The 15,321-nt window shown below is 48.4% G+C and overlaps 5 protein-coding genes across 5 annotated transcripts; 3 read left to right on the top strand and 2 right to left on the bottom strand.

Moving 5' to 3' along the window:
• Window positions 1-639: 639 nt before the first annotated feature.
• L3040_008334 (uncharacterized protein) lies at window positions 640-2,605 on the bottom strand (the record flags this gene model as incomplete). The annotated part of the gene is made up of 3 exons (XM_066153992.1): window positions 640-786; window positions 998-2,394; window positions 2,455-2,605. The coding sequence occupies 3 exons, from the start codon at window positions 2,603-2,605 to the stop codon at window positions 640-642; spliced, it is 1,695 nt and encodes a 564-aa protein (XP_066010537.1).
• Window positions 2,606-2,955: 350 nt separating this feature from the next.
• L3040_008333 (uncharacterized protein) lies at window positions 2,956-4,836 on the top strand (the record flags this gene model as incomplete). Its single annotated transcript, XM_007295372.1, has 2 exons — window positions 2,956-3,125; window positions 3,174-4,836. The coding sequence occupies 2 exons, from the start codon at window positions 2,956-2,958 to the stop codon at window positions 4,834-4,836; spliced, it is 1,833 nt and encodes a 610-aa protein (XP_007295434.1).
• Window positions 4,837-7,940: 3,104 nt separating this feature from the next.
• On the bottom strand, window positions 7,941-8,724 carry L3040_008332 (uncharacterized protein; the record flags this gene model as incomplete). The annotated part of the gene is made up of 6 exons (XM_066153991.1): window positions 7,941-7,983; window positions 8,033-8,203; window positions 8,265-8,377; window positions 8,454-8,536; window positions 8,592-8,622; window positions 8,677-8,724. The coding sequence occupies 6 exons, from the start codon at window positions 8,722-8,724 to the stop codon at window positions 7,941-7,943; spliced, it is 489 nt and encodes a 162-aa protein (XP_066010536.1).
• A 549-nt stretch (window positions 8,725-9,273) lies between these two features.
• Window positions 9,274-13,096, top strand: L3040_008331 (uncharacterized protein; the record flags this gene model as incomplete). The annotated part of the gene is made up of 3 exons (XM_007295374.1): window positions 9,274-12,001; window positions 12,052-12,902; window positions 12,956-13,096. The coding sequence occupies 3 exons, from the start codon at window positions 9,274-9,276 to the stop codon at window positions 13,094-13,096; spliced, it is 3,720 nt and encodes a 1,239-aa protein (XP_007295436.1).
• A 1,643-nt stretch (window positions 13,097-14,739) lies between these two features.
• L3040_008330 (uncharacterized protein) lies at window positions 14,740-15,100 on the top strand (the record flags this gene model as incomplete). Its single annotated transcript, XM_066153990.1, has 3 exons — window positions 14,740-14,772; window positions 14,825-14,884; window positions 14,939-15,100. The coding sequence occupies 3 exons, from the start codon at window positions 14,740-14,742 to the stop codon at window positions 15,098-15,100; spliced, it is 255 nt and encodes an 84-aa protein (XP_066010535.1).
• Between the last annotated feature and the right edge of the window lie 221 nt (window positions 15,101-15,321).

Genomic DNA, 15,321 nt, shown 5'->3' with positions numbered 1-15,321 from the left:
AGAGGGGGAGGGAGTGGGTTGGTTGTAAAGTGTGGTTTGGGATGATGATGAGGTTTGTGGGTTCGGGTGAGAAGGAGATGAGAAGGCTTGCCGTACGGAGAAAAATGCGGTTTGAACGCGTTGCGGGCTTCAAGGAAGATGAGGGACCAGGTATTAGGTGGTATTTGGTATATTTCCATCTCACGCAGAGGAAAGTGTTCAATTACAGGCGCAGGATTCTGTGTCATTTGGTCATGTTTCTAACTGAGCCAGTGACACGCGTCATTTGCAAGAGCGGGTATCTTTTGAAAACGTACTGTACAGAGGTGAAGAGGAAGTGCTCTCATTGCCTGGGGAGCTTCAAGACAATTCTGTGTCTGTTGGAGAAAAGGGCCAAATTCCGCCTCAAGCCCGGATGATGTTATCTGCAGCATCCCAAGACGCGAGACTTCCATTTTATCAGGGATTCGCAGGATTTTGGGGCTTCTCGTCTCCCGCGGAGTGTGGCATGCGTCAGGCCAGATTGACGAAGAGCCCAGCTTTGACAAACTGCCACCTGTCAAAGAAGTTTTCAAGGTCGGCATTCATCTTTTCAGGACTCCCAAGTCTCGTGCAGAGTAAGGAGCTGTCCCATGTGGCGAAATGCATCCTCGAAATCGATCATACGTCCAGTGCCCTGCTAATTCTCCGGTTTACTTTCGTGCGTCTCGACAGCTTCGGGACTCTCGCTGCTCTGTACAGGTGGCCTGGCGAGATACTACCACGCGCCAAGAACGTAGTCGAATTCTTGGGTCCGTTCTTCAGATTCTGATCCGCGAAGCCTCTGTTTCAATTTCCACTTATTGAGCTTCGACCGAAGAAATTCTCGTTCAGAGTTGTATACATTATAACTGACTGCGGCAGGGGCAGGTAGTGACAGGGAAGGACCACTCAGGCATTTCCTAATTCTTTGTGTTTGTGTAAAGTAGGTTCGTACCAGCGAATAATTCGTCAAAGCCTTTTCAAGCAACCTACTCACCATAAGAACTCGGTCATCATCAGAGTACTGCCCAATAATTTGTATACCTGCAAAACTTGGCACACTCGCGGTTTCGTCTTCCGAAATTATCAGAAAAGGAATGCTAATTGCAGGGAGACCAGCCAAGCTAGCAGGTACGGTGAAAACATCGTTCATGTAAGTGTCAACTGGCCTCAGTTCGGAGACCGCCTTCAAGGTTGGCGGGGGTGTCGGGGCCGTAGGGCAAACGATGAAATCAACCTGAGGGGGACCGAGCTTGTCGTCAAGCTGGATCGATTCATCCATGTTGCTAAGATCAAATTGTTCTGGGTTCCGGAGAGGATTCGATATTGCAAACACTCGGTCAAAGTCTCGTTGGACTAATCTGCGCACTTTCTGGGCCTTGATGAAATAATTGTCGATCGCCTCTGAACTCAGGGTATAAGAGCCGAGAAGGATGCGCCTCTTGACCTCATTACCAAAGCCTGTACCACGTGTCTTCGAATACAAAACATCTCCAGCGCCATCATCAGACTTTGAACGAGTGCCATATCTCACACCGTCGTATTTCGACAGATTCGAGGCCGCTTCAGCTGGCGCAAGAACATAGTATGCTGAGAGAGCATGCTTCGTGTTTGGAAGAGATATCGGTACAATAGTTGCGCCGCCTTCTTGCAGAATCTGCAGGGCATCTTGCCATGCTTGGCGTACACCCGGATCGAGTTCCTCTATGTTGTACTCCAGTGGCACACCGATCTTTATGTTGTTGAAGGCCAGTTTTTCCGTAGGATCAAGTTCACCACTTCTCTTTTGCCTTTGAAACTCCTGTCGCAAGTCTCTCTTCCTGTGCAAGTCCATTCTCTTTCGTGACTCTTGTGATATTGAGGTTGGATCCTTGATGTCGAACTTAGAGACATGATTGAAGGCGTAGCGAATAGCTTTCGTTTTTGAAGCCAGGAACCCAACGGTATCCAGGGAATTGGCATAAGGTACTACGCCCCAGCGTGATACAAGTCCATACGAAGGTTTGAACCCTACTATGCCCGTATAGGCTGCTGGTAACCTGACCGAACCTCCTGTGTCCGTACCTAAGGCAACAGGACATTGTGCATTAGCCACCGCAACTGCACTGCCACCTGAGCTTCCCCCAACAGAATACGTATCAAACTGGCCGGTATTCCTGACAGGTCCAAAGAATGAGTTTGTCGAATGGGACCCCATGCCAAACTCATCCATGTTCGTCTTCCCTGTGATAACCCTTCTTCCCGGTTTATCAGGAATGGTAAGCCGGGTGATCACATCGGCTTCGAATGGACTTTGATGGTTCCGGAGAATACCAGAGGCACAAGTGGTTGGGAAGTCGACCGTGGCTATATTGTCCTTGACAGCGACGAGTTGTTCTTTGGGAACTTTGGGCCCTAGTGTCCTTGTTCAGCGGGTTATACCAAGGCATGGGCAGCATACGGATACGTTCATACCTGGATCACTCCAGGTATCAGGTTTTGGAGCTCCATTTTGGTTGTTGTAATCGTCGTTCTGTCGATCAATACGCGGTATAAAGACGTTTGACAATCTCACAGCATCATCGGCGAGCTTCTTGACAACTTTAACGCGACGGATAGAAGTCATCTGAGTCCATACAGTTTAGTAGCTCGAATAATGTATCTTGGGGGTTGCATGGTGAGGGTTTGTAGGATCCGATGTTGAGAAGAAAGCTCGGCCTCCTGTCTTGGCCTTGGCGAGACAGGGGTCGGTCCGTTCGGAGTGGAGCGGAGCGGAGTGGTGCCTGTCGTTTTCCTTATCCTTATCGCTAGTCATCAAGGTTGACCCATTGATGTCAGCGGCTCGCCAGGTGCGGCCGAGCACCCACCTACAAACACTACTCTCCGACCTATGCTCTTAGACCGAGATTCCCCAAATTAAAACTGGTCTCCTCACCTGCCACTATCTGCACAACTCTTATGCCAAAAACCAGCAAAATGACGAAACGACTGTGGACATGGACAAGCTTCCTACTGCCGCTGGCGGTTGCTGAACAGCCTTCAGCTCTAAAACCAGTCGCAGCGCCTATGAGAGACTTGCCGTGGGGCCAACTGAACTTTTTACAAACCACAGATACTCATGGCTGGCATGCCGGTCATCTACAAGAGTGTGTTCGACACCCGAAACAGTTGCGGCAATAGCTAATGTCTACCAGGCCCCAGTATTCAGCCGACTGGGGCGATTACATTTCCTTTGCAGAAAGAATACGCCAGAAGGCAGACGACATGGGTGTGGATGTTCTCGTTGTTGATACTGGGGATCGGATAGAAGGGAACGGGCTATACGATGCTTCAGACCCCAAGGGAGAATACACCTACGACATTTTCAAGGAACAACACATTGATGTTCTGTCCACGGGCAACCACGAATTATACCATATTGATGCTGCGGAACGGGAATACACGAAGACGGTACCGAACTTCAAAGGGCACTATCTGGCTTCCAATCTCGACTATATCAAACCCAACACCGGAGAGGTAGTCCCAATGGCGCAGCGATTTCGGAAGTTTACAACCAAGCACCAAGGCATAAAGGTTCTTGCATTTGGGTTCTTGTTTGATTTCACCGGAAATGCGAATAATACTGTCGTCCAACCGGTAGAAAAAACTATCCAGGAGAAGTGGTTTCAGGACGCTATCAGAGAGGATGTGGACCTTTTTCTGGTAGTCGGTCATGTCACGCCTCGTGGACCCGAATACAAGGCAGTTTACGAAGCTATCAGAAGACAAAGGTGGGATACGCCTATACAATTCTTCGGCGGCCACAGTCACGTTCGAGACTTTTCGAAGTACGATTCCAAAGCATACGCTTTACAGAGTGGCCGATACATGGAGACTATTGGCTGGCTCTCTATCGAGGGTATCAAAGTCACGGGGAAGAAGGAAGATCAAAATGGAGTCGGTGCTGGAGCAAGCTACACGGTTAAGCGAAGATACATTGACAACAACCTATTCGGGTACCATTACCACACAGGCCTGAACGAGACCACTTTCCCTACCGATCACGGAAAAAACGTATCGAGCTTGATTCGCAAAGCCAGAGAATCATTGGAACTCGACTACAACTTTGGCTGCGCACCAAAAGATCTCTGGCTCAACCGAGCCCCTTACCCCAGCGATAACAGCCTTCTCACCTGGCTCGAAAAAGAAGTCATGCCAGATGTAATCAACAACAAAGATCGTAAAAATGTACCTGCATTAGCAATTACTAATACAGGTGCCATGCGATTCGATATATTCAAAGGCAGCTTTTCCCGTGACACGACATACATCATCTCCCCATTTGCCAGCAAATTCAAATACATCAAAGATGTGCCCTACAAATCAGCTAAGAACCTGCTTAAGATGCTCAACAACAACGGTCCTATCTTCACCACCTCAGGTCTCCACACATCGCAACTTGCACCCCCAGAACAAATTTCCATCCAAACCGACATGATTGCCCCAACCCACGAAGCATCCGATTTCTTCCCCGGATCCTCACAGTCCCCTCTCATCTCCTCTTCTGACCCTCCAAATCTTATCCCAGGCTACATTACCAAAGACGATAGCGGCTCGGACGGCGACGACACCCTGCACGCCCCCATCTCCTTCTACAGAGTGCCCAACTGCATCCAAAGCCCCATCTCCTTTCCCTCCTCCGGCGAACCCGAGACCGTTGACGTCGTATTCGTCGACTTCATCCAGCCGTGGATACTGCTTGCGCTGCAGTTCTCGGGGGAGAGTTATACGAAGAGGGATGTAGAGGAATATATGGATGAGACGTTGACGGAGTTGATGGCGGGATGGATTAAGAGGAACTGGGGGCAGGATTGCTAGAATATATTTGTGTATGTATGATATTGTGAATTTGTGTGCTCTGTGCGGCATAAGTTATTGGCATTGGCATGTCTTTATTGGCGTATGGGACTGGAATGGAGGCTGGGGCATCTTACTATGCGATGTAATTCTTGATTGTTTACATCCCTCGGTTATTACAGAAGACCTTATTTTTCATCTTTTTTATCACTTTCTATGTTTCCCCTTTTCCCCTCCTTTCTTCCCCTCATTTCTTCCACTTTTATCCTTGACCCTGACCGCTCGCTGACGCTGATACACTATGGTCGTCAAGAAAAACCATCTTATTCAGGAGGAGTGATATTTTCGGCGCTTTCGCTCTTATTTCGAAGGTACTCAACACAAACATAAGAAAGTGTTTTAGACAGCGAGAGGGGGAGACAGCAAAGATAAAGAAATTCAAAACTTCCAAAATCCAGAGAAGCTGCCGCAAAAGCACTTTCTGGAGAAAATGAAGGAGAAGAAAAAGAGGAGAATAACCCACTGGCTCTAATTCTGGCTGGAAGCTAATAATCAAAGAGCAATTCAAGAAGAATAAATGGATGAATTAACAAATCAATAATTATTTACATATGATAATCTTGTGATGAGCTGTCTACATAGAAGCACGGATGCTTCCGCTTACGAGGGAGTAGTTGAATTGTTGATCAAGTAGTTGGCGAGAACCTCCACGGCTAGCTTAGAGCAATTCTTCATCATATTTTGGCGAGTTTGAAGAGGGGATTTATATAGAAAAAAATGAAAAGAAAGGTGAAGTTTGAAGAAAAGGGCTGTCGACTACCTAATTAGGATATCCCAACATAAGTTAAGCGAGCGCCCAAAATCAATTAAAAAATAAACAAAAGTTTAACACCTACAAAAATAAAAAGAATAGAGAGACCGAAATTTTTCAAGCTCGCCACAACTTTAAAAAACAAAAATATCAGAGAACCCCGCACATAGATGCGAGGTTCTGAGAACCAAACGTAATCAAAAACGTTTATTTCGGCGTTACAATTACCAGTTTGTCCTGAAGATGACTCTGCCTACTGAGCCACCCCGCCTGCTGGATGAATAACATGCAAACTGTTTGGGTACATCAATAAGATGCAAATTTTTTTCTGCGGAAGCGAGTGGGAAAAAAAGGTATGTACAATAGACGAAGGACTGCCAAACGATTGCGAAGTCAGTTTTTATATTCGAACCGTAAATAGATTGATTGGTGAAAGAGACGAAGCAAATTTGCTTGGCTTTTGATCGCCACTTGTTACTATCTTGTAGAAGAATGATATATGGGCTGCGGAGATTCTTTCGGTTTGAAACTAGCGAGATTCAATAGATATAAATTTCCGAACATGTCCGTCCCGGTTCATAATATGAGTTGGCTTCCCAAAATCTGGGGCCCTTTCCTTTTTGCGCTCATCACAACTCATTCAAAATTCATTTCATTGCTGCCTCCATTCCCTCTCATGATCCTTACCGCTTTTTATTTCACCCGGGTACCAGCTCAGCTCATATTTCCCTCTCTCTCTCGCCACTTCCCATCCCTCAAACGTGCCTTCTCTCGACCTGTGTAGTTGATAAGGCTTACTTCAAAGGCGCGAATCCGGATCTGGCTTGGCTGGCGTCAAATACAGCGTAGTAAGCATCGAAGAACACATCGCCATAAATGTTCTGGTTTCTACCACTAACAGACTGCAAGCTTCCAAAGCAGAAGCCCCATCCCACGTATCCGAATATCATTAGGGCGGACGGGATAGTGGCGTACTGGGAGGTTCCGATTCCGAAAGAGAATGTGGGAGGGCTGGCGAAGCAGGGAAACATTTAGCGCCCTGTCTCCAGTTGTAGAAAGCACCTTTGACGGATGTGTAATAAGCGTCAACGGCAGGATCGCCCATTGGTATGCCAGCATCCTATCTAGAGGAGGCGTGGAGACAACTGGTACCAAAAGGTGACGAGACGATCTGCAAGCGGGATTGTCTCGACATCCGCGCCACAGGTTAGGAAACCTCGATATTCAAGATGATGTCAAGTGACGGCTTGCAGCGAGGTTTTTTTGATTGGCGATAAGATGCAAGCGGAGCTACTTAAATATTAACAGCTTTTCACGTTGTGAGAGGTGCCACCAAGCTTACCTATTGGGGTACCATTATACCGGTAGTTGTAGTTGTAGAAGTACATACATACAAACACCTCCAAGCCCAGACAAGCATCAGGCCGGTCGGTCGAGCTTTGGGCATCAGTGGCGCGCAGTAGAGAATTTCAGCAACAGTGTTCAGGCTGGCCCGGATTTTAACGAGATTTTCCAGGCTTTGCGTAACACTATTACCACTATTACCAATTACCAATTACCACCTCTCAATAGCAGACCCATGCATTATTGATTGCATTGAAAAAGCCCAAAAGGCAGCCTCGTGGATCTCGGAACGGGATACCTCGGTCCAGTTATTCTGCACAGCGGATCACCCATTTCCAAATATATAGCACATGGATTACATCGAGCATGCCGCATGCGGCTCCAAGTCCAGATCAGGAAGGCCATCTAGAAGCGTAAACTCTGAGGCACACCCTCAAGCCCTCAGTGTCGCCGCTGGAAAGGCTCCAGAAGCAGGAGAGAAAGGAGAACCTGGGAAGATAGCTTTCTCTGTTATGGAAGTACAGCTTCCTTTCGCTTTCTCAGAAAACTTGAACCGAGGAAGCAGAAACATGTAACACATTTGAGCGAGAGACTCTATAGTACCCGGCACTTGCCGCTTCACCAAAGAACTCCCAGAGCCATTTGCTCTTGAGTAGTGCCCTTTCGTCAAGAGCAATTGGGAATCCGGCGCCTGTCGAGGGATTTAATAAGCTTCCTCTTCCAACATTTTAAATGATAGAGAGAATGAAGAATCCATGAGGAATCGTCTGTGTAGAGCAATATTCTGTAAAAAGCTGTACAGGTATCGAAATTCCCAGATCCGTGCTGGACCTCTCGCCTGAATACACATCCATAACTCCCAGCAATGCATCTACCCGGCCTCCTTAATCAAACAAAATCGTCATTCAACCTCTCGATAGCGACGACCAATTTCGTTCCCTTGCTAGGGTATATGTCGGTGAGCAATTGTCTAGCCTCTGCTCTTGGTATTAAGGATAAGAGCCACAATAAGTCTGCCCTTGTAAGTACTCGAACCAGTGCAAGAGGTAGTATCACACTGACCCGTAAAGCCCCAGGACTTCTCCGAAAATGAGGATAAGAACCATTCCGACGAAGATCCTCGACTGTTGCATATACGATCGCACTCCCATATCTCCTACAATGCCAATGGCATATCCAGCGGCAAGTCCGGTCAAACCAACCGAAAGTCCGCAAGCAAGATGCATGAATCCACTAGCGGTTCTGTTAGCTTGCTGAGCCTTTTGTTTTATTCATGTTGCTTGAAGTTCCCTACTTGAACAAGCTGTAATTCTGGTCAGGAGGTGGGCCCATGTCTCCTGCAATCAAAACCGCAATGACTAGCGAATAGACTGCGATGATACCAGACATGACGACGGGAATGAGTGACTGCAATGCCGTATATATTAGCAGATAATTCGTCAAGTATGGTATGTCCAACGATCGGTCCAAGTATCCAACACACCTTCATTATCAGATCCGGTCTGAATGTTCCCACTCCCGCGATTCCAATGCCTGATTTCGCCGTGCCGTAAGCTGCTCCAATGCCTATCCAAGATATTAGTTAAGCAGCACCGCTTGCCAATATCGAGATTCGCCTTACAGCCAAAGGTCATGGCGAAACAGATGCCAGCCTGCCGAAGCTGTCAATACAATGCTTCCTGCCTCATAGATAGGTTTTTACTCACCATTCCGAAGAACGGGGCGAACTTGGGGGAGTAGTCCACTTCGTCCATGGTGATTCTGATGTATCTGCGGGCGGCGCGGGAGCTGGTTGATAGACAAGTCGTCTGGTCCCACGCGGCCACTGGAACTAGGATAGGCGCGCTACTGTGACTAAAGTATATGCCACGTGACCAAAGCGACAGTTGAGAGATCCTTGGCGGGGCTGGGCTGGGCTGCGTGTTTCGCGAGAATACCGACCCTTCCACCCATCGTCGCAGGCTTCATCCGCAACCACTGATCAGTCGCGGCCCTTCAATGTGTATCCTTCCCTCAGAAAACCGATTCGCGACTAGCACCAACAGACGCTGGGGCTGTTGAACGTTGCTCGAAGTGGAAGTCCTGCCCAGGCCAAGATCACCACAGCGTATCTCTCCAGCGACAACACGGAGTAATTGGTCGACCTGCGACGGGACTCGTCGGCGGCGATTAGACAAAGGGGCGTTCTGAATTCCAAGTCGGAGCACGGGTGGTAGCCCTCGGCTTGTTAAGCCCGTGTTGCACCTCGAATAGCGACAGAAGGGACAGAACGGTGGGATCAGAGGCTGTCATAGACAAGCAATATGGCAGACTATCCACCAGGGCGACAAATTCCACCTCGTCCTAACCAATATGGCCATTCTTCGAACAATGAGCGAGAGGCCGCCTACTCCAACATTTTCGGTGCCCCTCCTCAAGGCAGATCTCAGACCATGTCTTCGTCCACCGCTCATCCGGGACCGATGAATCATGGTCGCACCCAGACGATGAGCTCGCAGGCTTCTGGGCAGTATGATGGGATACAACGGTCACCCCCTCCTCGCCAGCAGGAAGGTGGATATCCTCAGTCGTCCGGATACATGCCTAATGGCGGCGGTATGCAGAATGGGTACCATCAAGGATCAAGACAGCCGGCCCCTGGCCAAGTTCAGTCACAACCACAACCTCAATACCTGCCTCAACAAGTACGGCCAGATCGTCGGCCATATGCATCTCCAAATCGGGTCGATCCTCGTGGCCCTCCTCAGCAAGCTCAGTTTGCACAGAGAAATCCTGCACCTCGCTATCATTCTGGTAACCAACCTGGGCCGGCAATGAACTCGGATCCATACCGATCACAATCTATGGCAAGCATGACAAGGCCTCAGATGAATGGACCAACACCCACCAACTATCCACAGGCACCAGCAAATGCGTTTAGGCAGGCACAATACTCATTTGCTTCTAGCCAAACCGCGCAAGGTCGTGTTGTGCCACAAAGAAATGACGAGCGGGCGATGTCAATGACTAGCTACCCTCCGCCTAATGATCAACATCAGACAATGAGCGGGCGAGTGATTCCCAACAGAAGGACGGCCTCTCAATCCGGGCAAGGAGCGCAAATGAACGGCATGCCAATCATTGCCCCAAGAAGCCCTGCTACACAGACTCGGACTCCCAGTATGGCTTCAAGTACGGTGGGAGATACAAGTAGGACCATGTCTATGGCCTCGACAATAGCCGCAAGTGAACGAACCGACTCTCTCGCCCATCGCCCATCCGTGGCCACATCTGTAAGCAGCGGCAAGGAAAGGCGGCAAAAATCCCCACTTGTGTATCCTGCCTTGTTGTCACGAGTTGGCGAATGCTTCAGAGACAAGATTACCGTCGGGGACAGGACGAAGAACGACCTCACTTACAAGAATGCGTTCAGTGGAGCGGACGCCGTTGATGTGATATCCTACATCATCAAAACCACCGACAGAAATCTCGCTTTGCTCCTCGGTCGCGCATTGGATGCTCAAAAGTTTTTCCACGATGTTACATACGACCATCGACTCCGTGACTCCGCAACAGAAATGTATCAATTTAGAGAGACCATGATGGATGAACCGCACGAGGCTCCGGATGTCAACGGCGTTTTTGTTCTCCTTACAGAGTGCTATTCTCCAACATGTACAAGGGACCAGCTATGCTACTCGATTGCCTGCCCAAGAAGATTAGAGCAGCAATCAAGGCTGAATCTCAAGCCGCAGCCTGGACTTCGGAAGGAAGATGACGAGGCCAGTTTGCATGACGATAATGACGCCCCTGATGAGCAAAAGCTTTGGATTAACACTGTATCGCAAGAAATTGCTGATAGTGTTAGCGAGCGGGAGAAGAAGCGACAAGAAGTTATCTCTGAGATCATGTATACAGAGAGAGACTTCGTAAAGGATTTGGAATACTTGCGAGACTTCTGGATCGTGCCCCTACGTTCTTCGAACCCGGCGGCACCGTCCCCGATTCCGGAATCAAGAAGGGACCGTATCGTCAAAGAAATTTTCACGAACATTGTTGATCCTCCAAGTATCCATGCGGTCAGTTCCAGATTTGCTGATACTCTAACCAAAAGACAGCAAAAGCAACCTGTGGTGCAGTGCGTGGGCGACATATTTCTTCAATATGTGCCACAATTCGAACCCTTCATCATCTACGGGTCCAACCAACTGTCTGCTAAATTCGAGTTCGAAAATGAGCGCTCTACGAACCTTCAATTCTCCAAATTTGTAGATGAGACTGAACGCCGAAAGGAGTCGAGAAAACTAGAACTCAACGGTTATCTGACCAAACCTACAACCAGACTCGCTCGCTATCCGCTTTTGCTGGAGAATGTCAACAAATACACGGAACCTGGTAGTCAAGACCTCGAGGATATCCCAAAGGCGATGAAGATGATTCGAGATCTGTTGTCACGGGTCAACGCAGAATCCGGAAAAGCGGAAAATCGGTTCAATTTGAAGAGACTTCACGAGCAGCTCAGGTTCCGACCAAACGAGCGTGTGGACCTGAAATTGACAGACCCCGGGAGAGAATTGGTTTACAAGGGTACCTTGAAGAAGGCCCCAACGGATCCAACAGCAGACATACAGTCCTACCTCTTCGACCATGCAATGCTTCTTGTCCGTAATAAAATTGTTGGCAAGAAGGAGGAGCTCAAGGTGTACCGAAGGCCTATTCCGCTCGAGCTGCTGTCAATTCGTGAGATGGAGGAAGTTAATCCTAGGTTTGGTGTTGTGAAGCGCCCCTCTTCGAGCTTGATTCCCGGAGCGAAGGCGACGACAGCTGACAACTCCAAAAAGGAGGGGTTTCCGATCACCTTCAGACATCTCGGCAAAGGCGGCTACGAGTTGACTCTCTATGCAGGAACCCAAGGCTCGAGGCAAAAGTGGATGGAGCATATTGGGGACCAACAAGCTATTTTGAGGAAACGTGGAGACTTCTACAACCGATCCATTATATCGTGCGATTTCTTCACGGCCGCCAACAGAGTAAATTGCGTGTCGCCCTTCGGTATGTGTCCAAATTGAATATTTACTCACAACTAAACTTACAAAATGCAGATGGTGGGCGTAAACTCATCTACGGAACTGACTCCGGAATCTATGTTTCAGATCGTAGGTCAAAAGATTCAGCTGCTAAGCCTGTGAGGGTACTAGACGCCACGAATGTCACCCAAATCGATGTTCTGGAGGAGTATCAATTACTCTTGGTGTTGTCGCAGAAGTCTTTACTTTCTTACCCATTGTCTGCTTTGAACCCCGCCGAGTCGCCCTTGAATAAGAGACCCAAAAAGATACAGAGTCATTGCAATTTCTTCCGTACGGGAATATGCTTGGGACGACATCTCGTGTGCTGTGTGAAGTCTTCGGCACTCTCGACGACGATCAAAGTCTTCGAGCCCAACGATGCTATGTCTAAAGGCAAGAAGCAAAAGGGTTTCAAGATGTTTAACAGCGGACAAGATGAGCTCAAGGCATTCAAGGAGTTCTACATCCCAACGGAATCTTCATCGATACATTTCCTCAAGTCGAAACTCTGTGTGGCATGTGCACGTGGATTCGAGGTGGTTTCCCTTGAGACACTAGAGACACAGTCTCTTCTAGATCAAGCCGACACATCTTTGGATTTCGTAGCTCGAAAGGAGAACGTGCGACCTATCCATATTGAACGTCTCAACGGCGAGTTCCTTCTCAACTATTCCGAGTTTTCGTTCTTTGTCAATCGCAATGGCTGGCGTGCAAGACCGGATTGGAGGATAGACTGGGAGGGCCAGCCGCAGAGCTTTGCGCTTTCGTACCCTTGGATATTGGCGTTCGAGCCCAACTTTATCGAGATCAGAAACATCGACACCGATGGAGTACACATTGTGCCACATAAGAGCATCCGTATGCTGCACACAAGCACACGAGAGGTAAGCTTCAAGATGTAATTATAACGTTCCAAGCACACTGACATAGGAACTAGATACTCTATGCATATGAAGATGAGCGTGGTGAAGACGTTGTGGCCGCCATCGACTTCTGGGGGGCCGGTAACCGGCAATCATCTCTAGTGCCTTCAGACCGCGATTCTCTAGGACCTTCGCAGGCTTCTTCACGGCACTGAACTTAACGAAGGAAGGAACCGTGACGCTTTTGCCGGAGCACCGCTCTTGTAGAATTGCATGTAATACCTTCTCCAAGTCCCAGTTCTCAACCTCTTTTTTTCGGTACATTTCTCTTTGGTAGTGTGTGCTGGACATACCCTTTATATCCAGGCATATGCCGGAATGAGTGGTTTAGATGAACGGGGCATGATGGGACGTGTGTGTGAATGAGAGCAGGGGCCTGCGTGGTGAGAGCATGAGAGCATGGGGATGTGTGCGACCTTGGTCCTCTTTTTGGCACCGAAGCGATCGGTCGGCGTCTTGATGGGATTTCTGGTTCAGGGGGCGGAGAAGCAAGCAATTCATGAACGGCGACATACTATTTCTTGTAAATTTTCTGTAGTCTTAAGAGTAGATGGTGTAAATCGAGCTCTCGCTTAGCCCTTGTGCCCCGTTCTTAAGATGGGTCTTCGCTCGTACTTGCGAGAATTGAAGAGCGAGGCGGGAGTCTGGTAGTGACCAGACTTGATGTTTTGGAGGCACGGTTGTAGTCATTTCTCCCTCGCACCACAGAAATATATTACTTTTTCAACGCTCAACTTCTTTCTCTGCTGGTTTGGAATCAGGCATGGCGTTTTGGTGGCTGGGTAGGTAGCTATTTCCGCTCGCTCTTGTCTGCTCGTCATTTATTACTCTCATAGCACACCTCGGAAACTCTTGTCGTACAATTCGCTGCGGGGTCTTTATCTCTTGAAGCCCAGTAGAGCATCTCGTTCTCTTTTCGTTTGCCCATCTCAAGTTACTTTCGCCTTATGTTTGCTGAAGATGCGGAATGAGGCACGATTGCGAATTCACCTCTGGATATAGGAAGCTTTGCCGGATAGCGACTACGCACACGAATCAAATATTCAAAGCGCCTCACTTGGAGCGTTCATGCTGTCAGGTCCCAGTCATGGGCGACTGTGCAACTCTGATGGGCCATTCGGCTGCTTCCCGAATGTTTCAACCCTAAAGCTCCCTCCCAGCACAAACTGAAACCCAAACAGCCGATGTCAACCTATCCGCTTTACCTTGGCAGCGTGTGGCAAAGGACGCAAGGATCCAAAGACGCATCTGGACCGTCGCCATATAAAACAAACAACATCCGAAACTCTCCCGGAAGAGAGTGAGCTAATGCTTATATTTCGATTCCTGCCACAAGTCTAGTATAGATGTGGATAGGGCCGTCATCTGGGAAGGCGAGTGCGAGATCAGACCCGGCGGGACGCTGGGTGTAACAACTCGTGCGTGGTGTCCGGCCCGTCGTAAACAATCCTCGTCGCGGCTTGAAAAGGCCTGATCTGCGGATAGTGCAGAAGGAAAGGAAGGGAGACTGTTTTCCGGAATTCCTGATTCAAGGGTTGGGACCGCCGACGCTGGCTGCACGCGATGCACGACATATCTTCCTCTTCCTGTTCGGAGAGTGTTTTGCAGCCGCGGTTGCATGAATTTGATGAGAAGTATATGTTTCCGATACACATATTTAACTTTCAATAGGTGGTGGATGTGCTCAGGATATATGTGATATAATACCGTGTCCCTTTAGCTGAGCAAAATCAAAGATCTACAAATCACTCACCAACATCAAACCACTGGAACGTGAAACTATAGACAATTCACTATTATGTCTTCACACTCATACTGTGCAAACTACTATGTAAGTGCTTGAACCCTCCTGCAGTGGTCATTTTATCTGACCGGGATGCTAGGGCTCCATCAACTGCCACAACACAGTTATGAAATTTGGGGATCGATGTGCTCTGTGCACGGTAAGATGGTATTCAGAGAGATGGCATTACAAGCTTACTAAAGCCCAAGCACAGAAAAACTACATCAACACATCAAGCGCAGAACTCCTCGAGAACGGACTACCGCAAGCGAACCAGCAGTGGGTCGAGAATGTCAAGAGAGAGCAACTACGACGAGAAGAGGAGAAGAGTCGAAGGGCCAGAGTGAGCAGGACTAGCTCGGGGATGGTACGATAGAGACGCGAAGTTGTGAAAAGTAGTAATCACGATGGCTGGAAATATTGATATTAGCGAGATGGATATGGAGAAAAGCGAATATGTGAAAACGGAGATGGCTGGATACACTGGTTTAATGGGATGAAGGATGTGCAGAATATAGCAGCGTTTGAGATATACGGATAAGGAATAGGTAGATCCATCCATTCATAGATAATTTAATGGCTGTGCCATAGGACAAT

This window comes from Drepanopeziza brunnea, assembly GCF_022702325.1.
Source record: "Drepanopeziza brunnea f. sp. 'multigermtubi' strain 214-2 chromosome Unknown ctg15, whole genome shotgun sequence".
Classification (NCBI taxonomy): Eukaryota; Fungi; Ascomycota; class Leotiomycetes; order Helotiales; family Drepanopezizaceae; genus Drepanopeziza; species Drepanopeziza brunnea.
This window is presented reverse-complemented; position numbering and strand designations above follow the sequence as displayed.